Genomic DNA, 15,560 nt, shown 5'->3' with positions numbered 1-15,560 from the left:
GTCCAGAGAGACTGCCCTGATGTCATGTCTGACATTGAGAGCCTCCATCCATTGTTGGGTGAGTAGAAGCAGCATATCCAAGGTGGAGTGACTTGGTCTGAAACCAAAAGGTTGATCTGAGTTGAGGTTGTTGGAGAAAGGGAATGTTTTCATGTCAACTGCGATGGTGGATTCCATGAGCTTGCTGATAATTGGAAGTAAACTGATTGGTCTGCATTTAATGGGATCCATTTTGCACCTTTTTTATGTAATGCAGTGATATTACCGGATTTCAAACAGATCGAAGTTGACAGAGCACAAATGACAGGTTGAAAATGGCAGAGAGTGGATGTGAAAGAGCAGCAGCGTAAGTTTTTAGGACACGTGAGCTGATACCATCCGGTCCAGTTGCAGAGTCAGAGTCGAGGATTTAAAGAACCTTCTCCACCTTTTCAGGTGCAAATGACACATTCCAGGAGCAGTTAGGTACGGCAGGGAAGGACAGGTACTGATAGTGGTGGATTGGGGACACAAGATTTGGAAGCAGTCACAGAATTGAGACATTCATCCTTCTCATGAGTGGAGTTGGCTGTGATGCCATTTGAAGAGAGGGAAGCGATGGAAGGGCAGCATACACCAGAGACAGACTTCACAAGGTGCCACCATGTTTTAGAGGAGGGAGACAAGTTTTGAAAGTTTAATCTTGAGGTTGGACAGATCTAAACAAGATGGACACCACAGGGACTTTCAGGTCCTTACATGACAGGGACTTTTAGGAAGGAAAGCAGGGAATTTGAAGGAGGTGGATTAATGGGGGTACAAAATATCATGGTCTTGGATGGGGGAAGATATGAGGTGGTGGTGAACATCTGTTTTGAAGACCTGGAGGGAAGAGTGGGTTTGAAGAGAGTGTGGGAGTTTGTTCCAAAGGCAGGAAAACAGGAATGAAAGAGTGAAGCTGAGCAGTGATTCTTGATTTTGGTAGTTTCACCAGTAGCGGGTTGCAGGCAGACCTTGAGTGCCCTGCGGAAATTTGGGGGGGGGGGGACAGAGAACAAACAGAGAGGGGGGGCAAGGCCGGAAAGGAGACGGTAGAAGACAGGCCACCAACCTACCTGCGGTGAGAGTGTGAGAGACCCAGAGACTCAGCCTCATCGCAGGAGATACCAATGATCCTAAAAGCCTTGGTTTCTACAGCATGAAGAGGAGCACCAGCGCAGAGGGGAGAGCAATACTCCATCAGGCTGTGGATGAAAGCTTTGTATGAGGTTAGGAGCTCATGTGTTTCAAGGAAGGACTTTGCACGACGGAGGATGCCCAGTCGCTGACTGGCTTTGATTTCGAGTAAGAGTCTCATCCTGTGTCATCCGTGTCTGACTGGGCGGGGGCCGGGTGAGAGGGAGGAACTTCGGGCGACCCCAACATCGATGCGGCTGGTTTGCACCTCCCGGAATGCACCACGGTATACCCTCCTTCCCACACACCACCGGGAGAGGGAGAGGAACAAACTCTGGCCCTCTGACTTTCACCAGATGTGGACAGACTTTCCAACATGGCGAACCCTGTGTGGTGGAAAGCAAGGTGGCATGCTTGTGGTCCACACTGTTTGCACGATGTGCTACATCTGCTTGGAAGAACAGAAGCAACGCACCATTGGCCCATGCTGATTTGTGGCCATGGCGGTGATTGGTTCACGATCAGCACCGTTATTTGTTTGTGTGTGTGTGAGTGCAGCACTCCATTGGTCGGCATCCACCAGGCAATGCCTTGAAGGGGTGGGGTACGGGGTGTGTGAGTCCACAAAGGTGGGGACTTTGCGGCTATTCTCTCATTTGGGAACGGCACCACCTCCAGCACGAAGGAGGATTTGCTGTGTTCATTCTGGGGATGAATTGGCCAACCTTTATTATGTCGCCCTGTTGTGTGAATGTTTGACTGTATTCATTTCTTTGCTGTTGCTGTTCGATTCATTTCTTCATAATTGTTATATTGTGTGTTCAGCATTCCGTTACTGCTGTCTTGCGTGCGTGTCAACATTGAATTATTATTACCCTCACCGAAGAATTCGGAGAGGGTATTGCATTTGTTTCCGTTTGTTTGTCTGTCTGTCTGTCTGTCTGTCTGTCTGTCTGTCTGTTTGTTTGTTTGTCCGCACAGAACTTTCGTGTTTTTCTCCGCAACCACTTGCCGGAATGAGACGAAATTTTCACCATTGGTGCAACAACTAGTGTGGAATGTTACAATGATAATTATGATGTCATAGGTCACATGGTGTGGAAGCCATATTGGAAAAACGTTGGACCTCTGTTTCTCTGAAACTGCACCAAGGAAAAATTTGAAACTTGGCACATAGCACGAACTCCTCATCATCATCAGTCCTGACGTCATCAGTCATGTGATTCGGCAGCCATATTGTTTGTTTTTTTAAACCTTCAAAAATCTTCTCCGAAGTGGCTGAACAGATCGAGGTGAAACTTTACACATATGATCACCTGTCCATGAGGAGCAAAAGGTTCACACATGTGATGTCATTGGTCACATGGTTTGGCAGCCGTATTGGATTTACCCGAAAATCTAGTTTTTTTAATTTTCTCCAGAACGGCTGGACAAATCAAGGGGAAATTTCACACAAGTGTTCCCCAAGCCATGGGGTGTACAAGTGGCACAAAACAAGCACTCCTCATGGGAATGAGTGTGGTATTTTTATGACGTCATCGGTGCTTGCCATCGTTATGATGTCATAATTGCATTTGTAGAACGCTACATCCGATCAGTATATAAAGTTTTGAGAGTCATCTAGGGATAAAATGGTCCACAAGATTTTTTTTTTGATGACTTCATCGGTCAAGTGATTCGGCAGCCATATTGTTTTTTTTTTTGTTTGTTTGTTTTTTACCTTCAAAAACCTTCCTGAAATGGCTGAAAAGATCGAGGCGAAACTTCACACCTATGACCGCCTATCTATGAGGAACAAATCACACACATATGACAACATAGGTCACATGGTTTGGCAGCCATATTGGATTTACCTGAAAACCTGTAAAAATTCACCACTCAAAAGAAGTCCTGGCGAGGGTTTGCAATCTCTGATTGCTCTTTTTCTTGTTTATTTCTTAATTTCCCACATGCCTGTCTGGTTTCCACAACATTTCTTGAATTCACTGATTTAGTGGATTGGAAACTCCTGGAGGGAAATAAATTATTTCGGGTAATTCCTTTATTTAGTCACCAAGCATGTTTTGACATGTGCGAGAATGGAGGCACATCGCATGACTGCTCAGGTGACACTTCATCCAAATTATACTTTCAGCCGGCTATCCACGGGATATTAACCAGGATGTATGGTTACCTTTTTTATTGCTTGCAGTTGTGGAAGGGGACTCTCCGCATGATAATGTAAACTGCTTTTCTCAATTAAGAGAACATTTTTACCAGCGACTCAAGCTTTGAATTTGAGAAGTGTTTTGTGATCGTGAGGGTTTGTCTGTTTTTAGCCACGTGTTGCTTTGTCACAGATCTCTGGTTTTGGATTTAATGCTGTGGTGTACACCTTTGATCCTTTCATGATAAATCATCCAGCAATTTATCTCTCTCGTTTGCATACAGAAAGCGGAGAAGGACAACAAATGCCAACTTGAGCAAGAAGCGAAACTTGAACTTGAACAGGATAAGGAGGTGAACGTGGAGGTGGGAAAGGGAAAGGGCCAAGAGGTGAGGATTATGATCGTTCACATGAACATAGAGTTTGTGTAAACAATCCAATATTTTTCGACACAATGCACAGGTTGGAAAACGTCACTAAACCGTGACCAAGGGGATCCCACAAAGGGGCTTCCAAACAGGAGGTATTACCGGTCACAATTCTTATTACCGCTCGATTATAAAAAAAAAAAAAACAGAAGTATTAAGACATTTTTTTGTGCTTAACTGGGATTTATTTGTGATTATGCCTGGTGTTGGCTTAATGGTTAGGGTGGTGGGCTTGGGATCCTAGGATCCTGAGTTCAAGTCCCACTCAACTGTTGAATTGATACTAGGTGGGGTTAACTCGGCCTGTCATCCTTCCGAGGACTGCAAAATGAGTGCCGGCACGCTGGTATCCTGAGTCGGAGTGGCGACCCGTCCAGGATTGTGCCCAATAGCCAAGGAGACTGCTTCGGCAGCACCAACGCTCTGCACAGAGTATGGTCCAAATGGATGTATTAGTGATTTGTCATCAATTTAGCATCTGAAACGGAATGGGTGCTGGATCTAAATTAGATGGGCCAGGCCTGGTAAGGCCATCACCCCTCTTCCCATAATGCCAAATCTGTGTTGTAATCGATGCATTTTGAATTTTCTCTTGTTTTGCATTCCTGCCTGAACTCTGAGTCGCAAGTGGTCAGGTATTCTTGGAGGTTGCACTGCTTGCTACCTTTAAGTGTGGTTGCTCTCTGAACAGTAGTTTTGCTGCACTATAAACTAATGAACAAGGTGGTTCATATCCAAAGGATGCTTATACAGCATGTGAAGGGCAACCGACACAACAAGTGGTGTCTGTAATGTTAAATACACACAAAAGTTGATTAGTAGGTCTGTGATCTAATCTCGGATCCAGATCTTCATCAAAATTGAATCGTTTTGTCCTTGTGACACACCCAACTTGTCCACTAAGTTCCGTCAGAATCCGTCCATACTTTTTTTTTGAGATATCGTGATGTATATCGTTTTTGGCCCGATCAATTGTGAAGAATCTGAATCGCCTTAAATACTTGTCACCGGATGTGGATCCAGATGTTCATCAAAATATAATTAATTCATCCTTGTCACATACCAAACCTGTCCTTCAAATCTCATCCGAATCCGTCCTTAACTTTTTGAGATATCCTGCTCACAGACAGATGGAGAGGTGAAAACGTAACCCCGTCCACCTTCGGTGGATGAGGTAATAAAGCATTTGCTGCTTGATGATGCATTTCTTCTTTTTTTTTGTAATCAGAGTTGAAGTGGCTTGGGAAAAATAATCAGAAATGATCAGATCTAGTAATTATTTGTGTTTGAAATTTAATTTTGGTTACGTGCATGGGAGTGTGGATATACAGGCCCAAACTGTCTCCCACTTTGGTTGCACAACGGAGTCCTTGCATGTATTTTCAAGTTCCTCATATAGTTCCAGATAACTGTTATCAATTCTGTTTGTAAATGGTTTTAGTGTTGGGTTTCACCCTGTGTGTTGTGTGAGGGACTTGATTTTAAAAATAAAAAGCTGAGCCTTGCCTATTGTTTGCAGGAATCCACAAAAGAGCACCAGCAGATTCAAGCGAGCATGATAGCTGAGCTGAAGATGAAGCAGAATGGAGGCAATGCTCGTGTTGTGTACAAAGACAAAGATGGCGCCATTGATACCATCATTTCCGGTACGCATCCCATCTCGCTTGCTGCAGCCATACGCGACTCCCTTGTCACTATACTTTTTAACGATCATGACCTCCCTGAGCTGGGTAATTGGGTCGAGTGGCTAGCTACTTGTTTTTTTTTCTCCACTGGCTGGTGTGGTGAGTGCATCGCACACCCCTCACCATGAGTTGCGGGAGGCCATCATCATTCTCCAGTAGGACTGAAATAGCTGATTTAGGTTTCTGTTTTGGATGGCATTCCTTCATGGAGCCATGTTAAGGGCATGCATTGAGTTCATAATTTTTCTGTTATTAGGCATTGGGTATATGGAGTATGAAGTCATTTGTGTATAATTTGATGAAATGGTCGAAAGTAACAAAGCTCTAATTGGCCTCATTCTATCATTCAATTTGCAGCACAATTTGCACTTCCCATTCTGCAAGGGGAAACAACATAGATAAATTTGCTCCAACAGGAAGCAACTATTCGCATACAGTGCCTATAGGAAGTCGACAAGCTTTCAAAATTTTCACCTTCTGTTGCCTTGTAGCCTGGAATTGACTTGCATTAAATCAGACTTTTTACACCTTCATTTACACATCATAACCCACAACTTCCAAGTGAAAAACAAATTTCAGAAAATTAATGAAAAATACAACACGAGAATATCTTGGTTGGATAAGTGTCAACCCCCTCCCCCCTCCCCCCCACCACCCCTTAAAATAGCAATTGTAAATTAGCTCGGATGTAACCAATCGCGTTCAAAATCACACACCAAGTGAATTGACCTCCACCCGCATTAAATTCTAGTGATTCTGATTATTTCAGAATAAAATCAGCTGTTCCTGGAAGTTTCCTCTGCTGGGTAGTGCATTTCACAGCAAAGACTCAACCATGAGCACCAGGGAGCTTTCACAAGACTTCTGGGATAAAGTTGTAGAAAGGCACAAATCAGGGGATGGGTATAAATACATTTCAAAGGCCTTGCATATCCCTTGGAGCACAGTCAAAACAATCCTTAAGAAGTGGAGAGCATGTAATGTACCACCAAGACCCTGCCTAGATCAGGCCATCCCTCCAAACTGGATGACCAAGCAAGGAGACTGATCAAAGAGGCCACCAAGAGGCCAATGACAACTTTTGAAAGAGCTACATGCCTTCATGGCAAAAACTGGTCACTGTGTGCACGTGACAACAATATCCCAAGCATTCCACAAGTCTGGCCTGTATGGTAGGGTGGCAAGAAGGAAGCCATTACTCATAAAAACCCAACTTAAGTCCCATTTGAGGAATGCAAAAAAACATTCTGGCAACTCTGAAGCAATGTGTAAAAACGTTTTGTGGTCTGACAAAACCAAGATGGAACTTGTTGGCCGAAATGCAAAACGTTCCGTTTGGCGCAAACCCAACACAGCACATCACCCAAACAACACCATCCCGACTGAAGCATGGTGGTGGCAGCATCATGGTTCCATCCATCCATTCTATCCATTGGGACCATACTCTGTGCAGAGCATTGGTGCTGCCGAATCAGTCTCCTTGGCCAATGGACACATTCCTGGACAGGTCGCCACTCCGACACAGGATACCAACAAGCTGGCACTCATTTTGCCGACCTCAGAAGGATGACAAGCAGAGTCAACTCCACCTGGTATTAATTCAACAGCCAAGTGGGATTTGAACTCAGGATGCAAAGATCCCAAGCCCACCATCTAACCATTAACCAAACACCAGGCATAGATAGCATCATAATAATGGGAACGTTGCTCATCAGCAGGGACTGGGGCAATTGCCAGGCTCGAAGGGAAAATGGAAGGAGCAAAATTCAGAAAATTCCGAGATGAAAACCTGCTGCCCTCTGAAGGAAAGCTGAAATTGGGACAGAAGTTCACCTTTCAGCATGACAACGACCTAAAGAACAGAGCAAACCTACAATGGAGTGGCTAAGGAACAAAAAGATGAATGTCCTTGAGTGGCTCAGTCAGAGCCCCGACCTAAGTCCAATCAAAAATCTGTGGCATGACTTGAAGATTGCTGTCCATCAACACTCCTCACACAACTTGACTGAGCTTGAACAGTTTTGTGCAGAAGAATGGGCAAATATTACCAAATCAAAGTTTGTAGAGACCTATCCCAACACTCACAGATGTAATTGCTGCCAAAGGTGCGAAAACCAAGTATTAACTCAGGGGGTGGACACTTAACCAACCAAGATATTCTAGTTTTGTATTTTTTAATTGATTTGCTGAAATTTGTAGAATTTGTTTTTCACTTGGAAGTTGTGGGTTATGATGTGGAAATAAAGGTGGGAAAAGTCTGATTTAATGCAATTTAATTTGTCTGTAAGGCAACAAAAGGTGAAAATTTTCAAAGGCGGTGTAGACTTTCTCCAGGCATTGAACATGGACGTTATTGATATTCCGCGAAATCCTAAAATTACTTTGCGATTCAAATATCCTTGCACAGGTTGATGAAAGTCTGTGATGTAAACTTCTGTGAGCTTGAGCTTTTGCTGTGGACCATGCTGATTTCCAAGCAATATGGAATAGACACGTCTCAGATTTTAGCAAAACCATTTGATAAATCAACTAAAAGTTAACATCGACCGCCTTGAGAAATGAAGTTCAGAAATGTTTTGGGCACGAGCCGTCTTACTCTGATTAACATCACGAACGTCAGCCCGACTTTGCTTGTGTCCGTGGTTAGCAAACCCCTGTCAACTTTCTGTTGACCAAACCTATCATACTTCAACACAAGCCTTGTCAAAGACTCGTATTTTTATTGCCTTTGTTTTCTCCAAAACTATTATCTCCGGTAAATGTTGATCGTGCTTTCTCACTTTCCGAGGATTGTGAGCTCGATTCCAAGCACTGTGCCGCTAATAGAGGGCTGGGATGGATAACTGGCAGGATAACTTAGAGGGATACCCACTCGTCTATGAGCTTTGTTGCCGGGGTTTGAATCCCGACTCGGCTCCAAACTGTCACCCTGGTGTTTCGCATGCAGGGCGAGACATTATTGCATGCATAGTCCTTCAGATTGGTGTTAAACTGCGTGCCCCATGTGCTCGCATTTGTAATAGACGTTAAAGATCCCACGGTGTCCTTCACGAAGAGTAGGTGAGTTCTCGCTGGCATGCTGAACACATTTCAACTCTCTGCTCTAACCTTACAATTAAATGAGCAATTAATGCCGTCTCACTATCTGACATTTTCTGCAACAGGATTCTGTTTTCCGATATCCCTGTTAAGTTTTCCACTTCCTGGAAAAGGTGAACAATACTTGTTCAAGGAAGAGTCAATGTGTCGTGTTTTGTGAATAGAGGAATGTAGGACTGCCTGCTGCTGCTTTTTTTGTCTGCAAGATCCAAGCTCATGGAAGAGTGACGTGATGGGGGATGGAAAGGCAATGCCCTGACAATGAAACAGTTCGATCAGGGCTACAGTTGGATACAAGTACGGAAATTAACAAACAGGAGAGGGCAGAGAACACAGTAATCTGCAAGTAAAAGTATTTTGTTAGGAAGGGTTAATTGGAGTAGAAAAGATCAAGGGTAGGGATTGGGGATGACACGAGATGGCTTAAGGGAGCAGTGGGATTTAACAGCCTCAGCAAGGAGGTTCCACAAACTGTAGAAATTATAAAAATAAAAAGTGGTGATGTGTGGAAAGCCTGGATTTGGGGAATTTAAGCAGAAGATGCTTCTGAAGAATGTCACATTCAGATCACCTGTTTGAGGCCTTGCATACATCTCGCCTTGGGTGGATTACAAGGGGAGCTCTTACAATCGATTTCCCCCCCCCCCCCCCCCGATAGCAATCCGGAAGCGATCGTTCCTCAGATAACTCCGCTGCGTGATGGGTTGCTAAGCAACCACAGATGCCGTCTGAGACTCCTAATTTAGGTAAAGTCCAGCATCTGAATCCTGCTTTACCTTCCCGGCAAATTAAACACCCCAGATCGGAAACTGCTTTCCAACGAGCAACCGGTTCCAAGATATGGCCAAACGTTATCGAAGGTGGACGCGGTGGCTACTGACTGGATGTTTGCTTGCATGTGTAAGCTGTGGTTCACCTAATAGCTGCTTTCCAGGCTGCACGATCCCTTGCTCGCCCTCTTGTTAAGCCTTTTACTCGAAGATCATCTTGGTCCTCCCAGCTTGGGAGAATTCCGTTTGCAACACACGACGTCTAACCAATGGAAGCAGACAACCAGACAGTCTGGAAAGGATTACTATTTAACAAAAGGCACATATGTACAAGTCAAGCTGTGTCGAAAATAGAAAACCTTATCTAAGCACATAGGCCCCTTAATCAGTGAACTTAGCACAAATATACAGGTGCCACTCTCATTCTGGGAAAAGAAGATAAGTGAGAGGATAGACTGAGAGAGAGGGTGATGGGGTGTAGGGTCCACCCCACTCTCGCCTGGAAGTGAACTGGCTGGTTCATTTGTGCCCGAACAGGGTGCATGATATGGTTGTGTTGAAGAGATACGAGGGTATAATGTGCAAATGTCAGATAGTACTGAAAAGGACCGTGGTGCTTTGTTGAAAGCTCTCTATTGAAAGAGAACGAGGGAAATATCGTTAAAGAAGGGAGAAAGCCTGCAAAGTCTGTATGTGGTGTCCATGCCCAGGAGCGCGAGATCAGTCATTCTTCCGTGAACTGGTTCCATATGCTCCAGCTCCCTCTCCAGTCTTACCTTCCAGGCTTCCAGACGCGGTCTCTTCTCTGGACTCAAACTTAGACTTTTATAGCCAAAATGTGTCTTCCTCCACGTCCACATGTTCCATGATCCGACCGCTTCTCCAATGGTCATCCGTGTGATCCAGTGAAGCCCATTGGTCGCCTCTAAGCCTGGCAGCGCAGTGAGCACCAAGGCCCAGGCAGTGCGGCTGGGCTGAGGCTCAGCGGTGCAGTGGCTGCCGAGGCTTTGGGTGTGCAGCTGGGGCTGAGGCTTTGTGGCGTGGTGCCGTGTGATCCTTCCTGTACTGTCATTTCTTATCCTTTTGATGCCGTGTGTGTGTGTGTGTGTGTGTGTGTGTGTGTGTGTGTGTGTGTGTGTGTGTGTGTGTGTGTGTGTGTGTGTGTGTGTGTGTCTGACAGAGAGACAGAGAATGGGGTTGACTCCATTACAAGCACAACGCATGTTCCCTTCCTATACTGAACACTGAATTCCCAAGTTAGCGACACAACGGTCCAACAAAATAACTGTACCAAGGTTTTTTGTGCTTTTGTACGCGCGATCCCAGGGGTCTCCAAAATCCGTCACAATGTTAAATATACACAAGTGCAATTTATACCCACAAGTGGAATTCTAAATGTGCACGTATGCTTCACTCAATTTGCCCTCCTTTATCATCTGTCATTTTGCAACTCGATTGCCACAAATGTGGCAGGGTTTGAGTGCAAAGCAGCTACATTGTTTTTATTCCATTCATATTAAGATCTGATGGTATTTCCATCGAGGGAGAATTTGCACTTTTCCTGGAAATGCTACTTTATTACAACCTCTTCCCTTTTATCCAATGTGCCCACAGATTTGAAGAACAAGCCATTCCTTCGCCAACACTGGAGGAAAAGCAATGAGCTGAGCCCATAGACCATGCAATCTCAACAAGTGTCTGTTTAAAATATCCTTCTTGCATCGCAAATGCATCATGCAAGCTGTTTTATTTGGTATTGGAAACGGTGGCAACGGCCTTTGAGAAGCCAAGTTGTCTGATGATACGAACCAATTAATCGCTGTCAATTGTTCAACCTGCCTGTGAATGTTTGCACTTGGTCTGCCAGCTCTTCCTTGGGGATCACTGCTGCAGTTTGTGGAGTCTATCCACTGATGATCATCCAACTGGTTTTCATTTGGATTCTTTCCTGGTTCATGTTGTTCCATTATTTGCTACAACTTCGTTCAGAGATCCGTTATATTTTCTAAAAGAGGTTTCGTGTTTGTATTGTTCACATTTCAACAAAAGCTTTGATTTGTGTCTACCCAAGTCATTTGTGGTTTTAAACCATTTGGTTTTATGCCATTGGTTCGGATTTTTTTGTTTAAGTGTTACCATGGGCATTCTCAATGGACGTGTACATATATAGTGTTTCTCGGACATGTAGGATAGCCTCGAGGTTTGCACACTCATCTCTGAGTTGACCAGCCTGGGTTTGAATCTTCGTCCAGTTATAAACTGTCTTCCTGGTGTTTTGCCGGCAGGGCTCTGCATCAATGTCTGTGCCATCCATCGGGAGGACGTCAAGCAGGTGGACTCACAGGATATGAACTGCCAGCATTAGTTGGTCGACATTAAACATCCCACAGACTCCTTCGCAAAGAGCAGATGAGCGATCGCCAGACAAATTCTAAATTCTTGTCCTGACTGCGATTGGAAGGCAACAGCAAGCCACCCATTGTAATCCTTGCTGTGGAGTTGCTTTGGCAGCACCCAGCCTGTCTTCGGACAGATCACCGGAAGGAAAGTGTCCTTGACTTCAACACATTCGCTCTATTTGTCTTTCAAACAGTCTATTCCAGTAATATTGAAGTTTTAAGATACTTCCTTCAGCCACATCTGTTTTTATACAGGTCACAAAGCATGTGGAAGAGCAGAGCAACAGATGGCAATACATTGACAAATAAAATGTCAAAGGAAATTTTTTGGGAGAACGACAAATGGATGTACTATGGGACAATGAGAGGGTGAGAACAGTATCTCAGCAAGTGAAGACTCAGGAGGTTGCTTCAGTCTATTCCTCGTGATACAATTCGAATGTCGAAACGGATAATAGTCACTGGGAGCTACAATGTGCAGGCTGTGCGGGAGTGATGTTGCTATTCAAAGCCGAAGTCACAAATGGTGGCAACATGGGATTTTTGTTCAGGTGTTGTTATTATTACAAAGTTCAACTTTGGTCAATATCCCTCGGTGTTCTTTCTTTACAGCCTGCCACAGCCTTTGTGTGAAGCTGGTGTAACATTCTCCTGTAATTGTAGTTGTTTGAGAAATAGCCAATAGCAGGATTCCCTTGGCATCCCAGAAAATTGAGGGCATGATCTTACCAGCTCGGGTCGGATGTAAAATTTATTTTGGTGTTGGTGATTGTCAGTGCTTCCAATGCATAGATTTGGTTTCAGAACCACCATCAACTAAGCAATACGTTTGGCTGGATCATTGTTTGGGAGATTCACATCATGATGCCAGCTGTTGCTGTCGATCGTGAGCATTGAGGTTTTGACGGACCAATCTTGCCGAGACTTGAGACTCACCCCCAAGTGTTTGTGGATGATTGTGTTTGTCTCTGACTATTTTAGTGTCCTTGATGAGTTATACTCCACTCCTAAGTTTGTGCGTTGATCATCTTGAAGGTACTCGTGGCCATGTTTAAAGTCAGCTGCCCATTCAGCGAATGTCAAAATCGGTGTATATTTGCCACATACGGCCAGTGTGTGTTTGTGCCCGTCATCGGTGCTGAAACCTTCTTTTCCAAAAGGAGATGATGACACATCATGATCAATTTTGGTAATATCCAGATTAGTGTTACATAGCAAACTTCAGCTTTATACTATGAAGCAACAAACAATGTCAGATGAATTAGAACTAATGGCATATAACAAGCATGTGTGTACGTTCATACGAGCAAAGTACTGTGGCTCTTGAGTGGCAATGAAAGCACAGTTCCTAAACTTTTAAATGCCTTTTATAAGTTTGGTTTCAATTTGAAGTTGGTAGTGGAGAAGTGTGTGTGTCGAATACTGAGGAGTGAGTATGGTTTTTGTTTGGGGAATAGGGTGGAGGAGGAGTGGTGGTAGTTTGGTCAGTGGTGTTTGTTGAGGACAAAGTTTATGTGTTCACAGACTTTGAGAGAGTTGTGTTGAGGTGTCAGCATGCTGCTTTGTGGGAGGGCTGGAGTGGTTTGGATATGTGTGTTTGGTTTTCGTGTTGTGCTTCTTTTTGGAGCACCGCATTATGCAATGGTTCTTTACGTCGCAATATGAAATTTTCCAACAGCTGTCTTTTTTAACAACTATAAATTTTCCAACAATTTTTCCAATGATTGTGTTGAAATGAACTGGAACGACTATTTATAACCTTACTGATGTGCATTTGTGAAGAAAAATAATTACAACAATGAGGGTCTGTCTACAACTTTGTACAAACACGGTCGCCTATATTGCTTGCGAACCCGTGTATTTGTTCCCAATTTGAAACGTATTCCCATTTATGAAATTTATTTGTCGTCTGAGAGGACTGTGCAGAAGTCCTGCGTGCACTCGCCATTTTGATTCTTTGATTCTTGGCTCGGCTGTAAACTTGTGGATGGGTTCTGCTTCACAGACAGGTCGTTGCATCATTGAGTGTGCAGTGCAATTGTGCAGTCGGTGAGCGTATTAAAGATCCCATGGTGTCTTACCACCGGCACCCTGAGCAAATTGCAAATTCATCCCGAAATCGTTTTCAGTCGAATGTCAGGCCTGGCCAGCCGGTTCTTGACAGATTGGCCACTCTACCTCGTGTGGCCAATTCCACAAGAAGGTGGGAATAATTGGGTGAATCAAGGTAGTTGTAGTCGTAGTGGTAGCAGCCACAGATTAGATATTTCCAATGAGCCATTGTGCTCTCAATACCCACATCCTGTTCCACAGGCCATCGCTCATGTGTGCCATGTTTGCCTCCGTCGCACAATAGTGCACAGCGACTTGGCAGCAGGGGGTGGAGGGGTGGGCAAGACTCCTGGACCACCACGTAGTTGGTTTGTGGTTGAATCTTCATCCAGGTCATGTTTTCATCACCCCCCCCCCCCTTCCGCCACCCTTTTTGCTTGTTTGTTTCGTTTGATGAGGACAAAGTCTTAAAATCACTGAAAACAAAACAACATTTAAAAATCGACCTGTGCATATTTCAATGGTAAAACGCGTTTTCATTTCTATTGTAAATATCTTGTCATTTGCCATCTTTACCTTCTTTCATTCATAATTTTATACAAACCAATCCTGATTCATTCACTCAGCATTGTAAAGGGAAAAAAGTAAAACTTTACTTGATTAAAAACGTTTAATTTGCACTTGCTATCAACAGCTTGATGACCAAAGAAGCTTTTAAATACTTGCTGCTGATCATATTATATTTTTGTACAATAATTCCAACTTTGCAACAAGCCTTTTTGCTTCCAATTTTATGTGAATAAAGCAAAACCCCAGTGCTTGCTCCAGGCTGTCACATTCTTGTGTTCGCTTCTTCAAAGTGGATGATCCATGCTGATGTTTCTTTACAATTATTGTTTGAAGATTATGCCAACGAATGCAGAATGAAAACAACAATGGCATTCTGAAGAGCACATACCTCAGCCAGGCTGAACAGTTTGATCATGATAATAAGTTTCTCATATACTCGTGTGGATCGTAGCCTGGTGTTGGCGCAGTGGTTAGGGCAGCGGCTTGGGGTCCCAGTGTCCTGAGTTCAAGCCCCGTTGGCTGCTGAATTAACACCAGGGGGTTGACTCAGCCTGTCATCCTTCCGAGGTCGTCGAAATGTGTGCCAGTGTACTGGTCCCGGTGTATGCCCCGGTTAGAATAGGTGTACCATATCCCTGTGTGTCGTAAGAGGCGACCAGGGTTGGCGTCAGGAAGGGCATCCGGCCATAAAACATTGCCTCAAGAAAAAGCCAAACTCCTGCACAGCAGGGAAAAATGGCTGTAAAAACGGTCATTTTTTTATATATACTCGTGTGGATCGGCGTGCTTCGCGTGCCTCACCACACGTCGCTGCGGAGGCGTAGGTATCTTTGACCATGCCTGCTTTCTCCGGGAGTGAGGGAAGGAGGTAATGGTGGATGATGATGGATCGGGGGTTGTGGGGGGATGGGGACAAAAAAATATGCGCTGATGAATTCAGGTCTGTCACGAATGTGTTTCTTCGGTTTGCAGCTTTACACACATGAACAACATGACGGAATTTGTTTCAGAAAATTTGAAGAAGGAGACATTTTGCTCACAAACATGCATAATCATGTACGTTTGCTCCATGATAATAATTATATATATATATATATATATATATATATATATATATATATATATATATATATATATATATATATGTATGTATGTTGTTACACATTTCAGAATCCGGTCTGATGAATGCTTCCACACATCCAGGTACTCAGACAGTTATTTCCTGAAATGCTTATTATAATATTGTGACGTCCACG

General features: G+C 44.0%; 1 protein-coding gene across 1 annotated transcript in view; it reads left to right on the top strand.

The window, feature by feature from the left end:
• Positions 1-14,559, top strand: part of LOC147029862 (formin-like protein 2) — a 99,883-nt gene extending 85,324 nt beyond the window's left edge. Inside the window, exons 23-25 of the mRNA XM_085873280.1 lie at positions 3,586-3,690; positions 5,249-5,375; positions 10,898-14,559. Of these exons, the coding sequence (XP_085729406.1) occupies positions 3,586-3,690; positions 5,249-5,375; positions 10,898-10,959 (294 nt within the window). The 3' untranslated portion in view covers positions 10,960-14,559. The remainder of the gene's footprint in view (positions 1-3,585; positions 3,691-5,248; positions 5,376-10,897) is intronic.
• Positions 14,560-15,560: the final 1,001 nt, after the last annotated feature.

The sequence above is a fragment of the Eptatretus burgeri genome, chromosome 3, assembly GCF_056783735.1.
Source record: "Eptatretus burgeri isolate ZD-2024b chromosome 3, Ebu_testis_v1, whole genome shotgun sequence".
Taxonomy (NCBI): Eukaryota; Metazoa; Chordata; class Myxini; order Myxiniformes; family Myxinidae; genus Eptatretus; species Eptatretus burgeri.
Note: the sequence above shows the minus strand (reverse complement) of the source record. Positions and strands in the feature narration are given on the sequence as shown.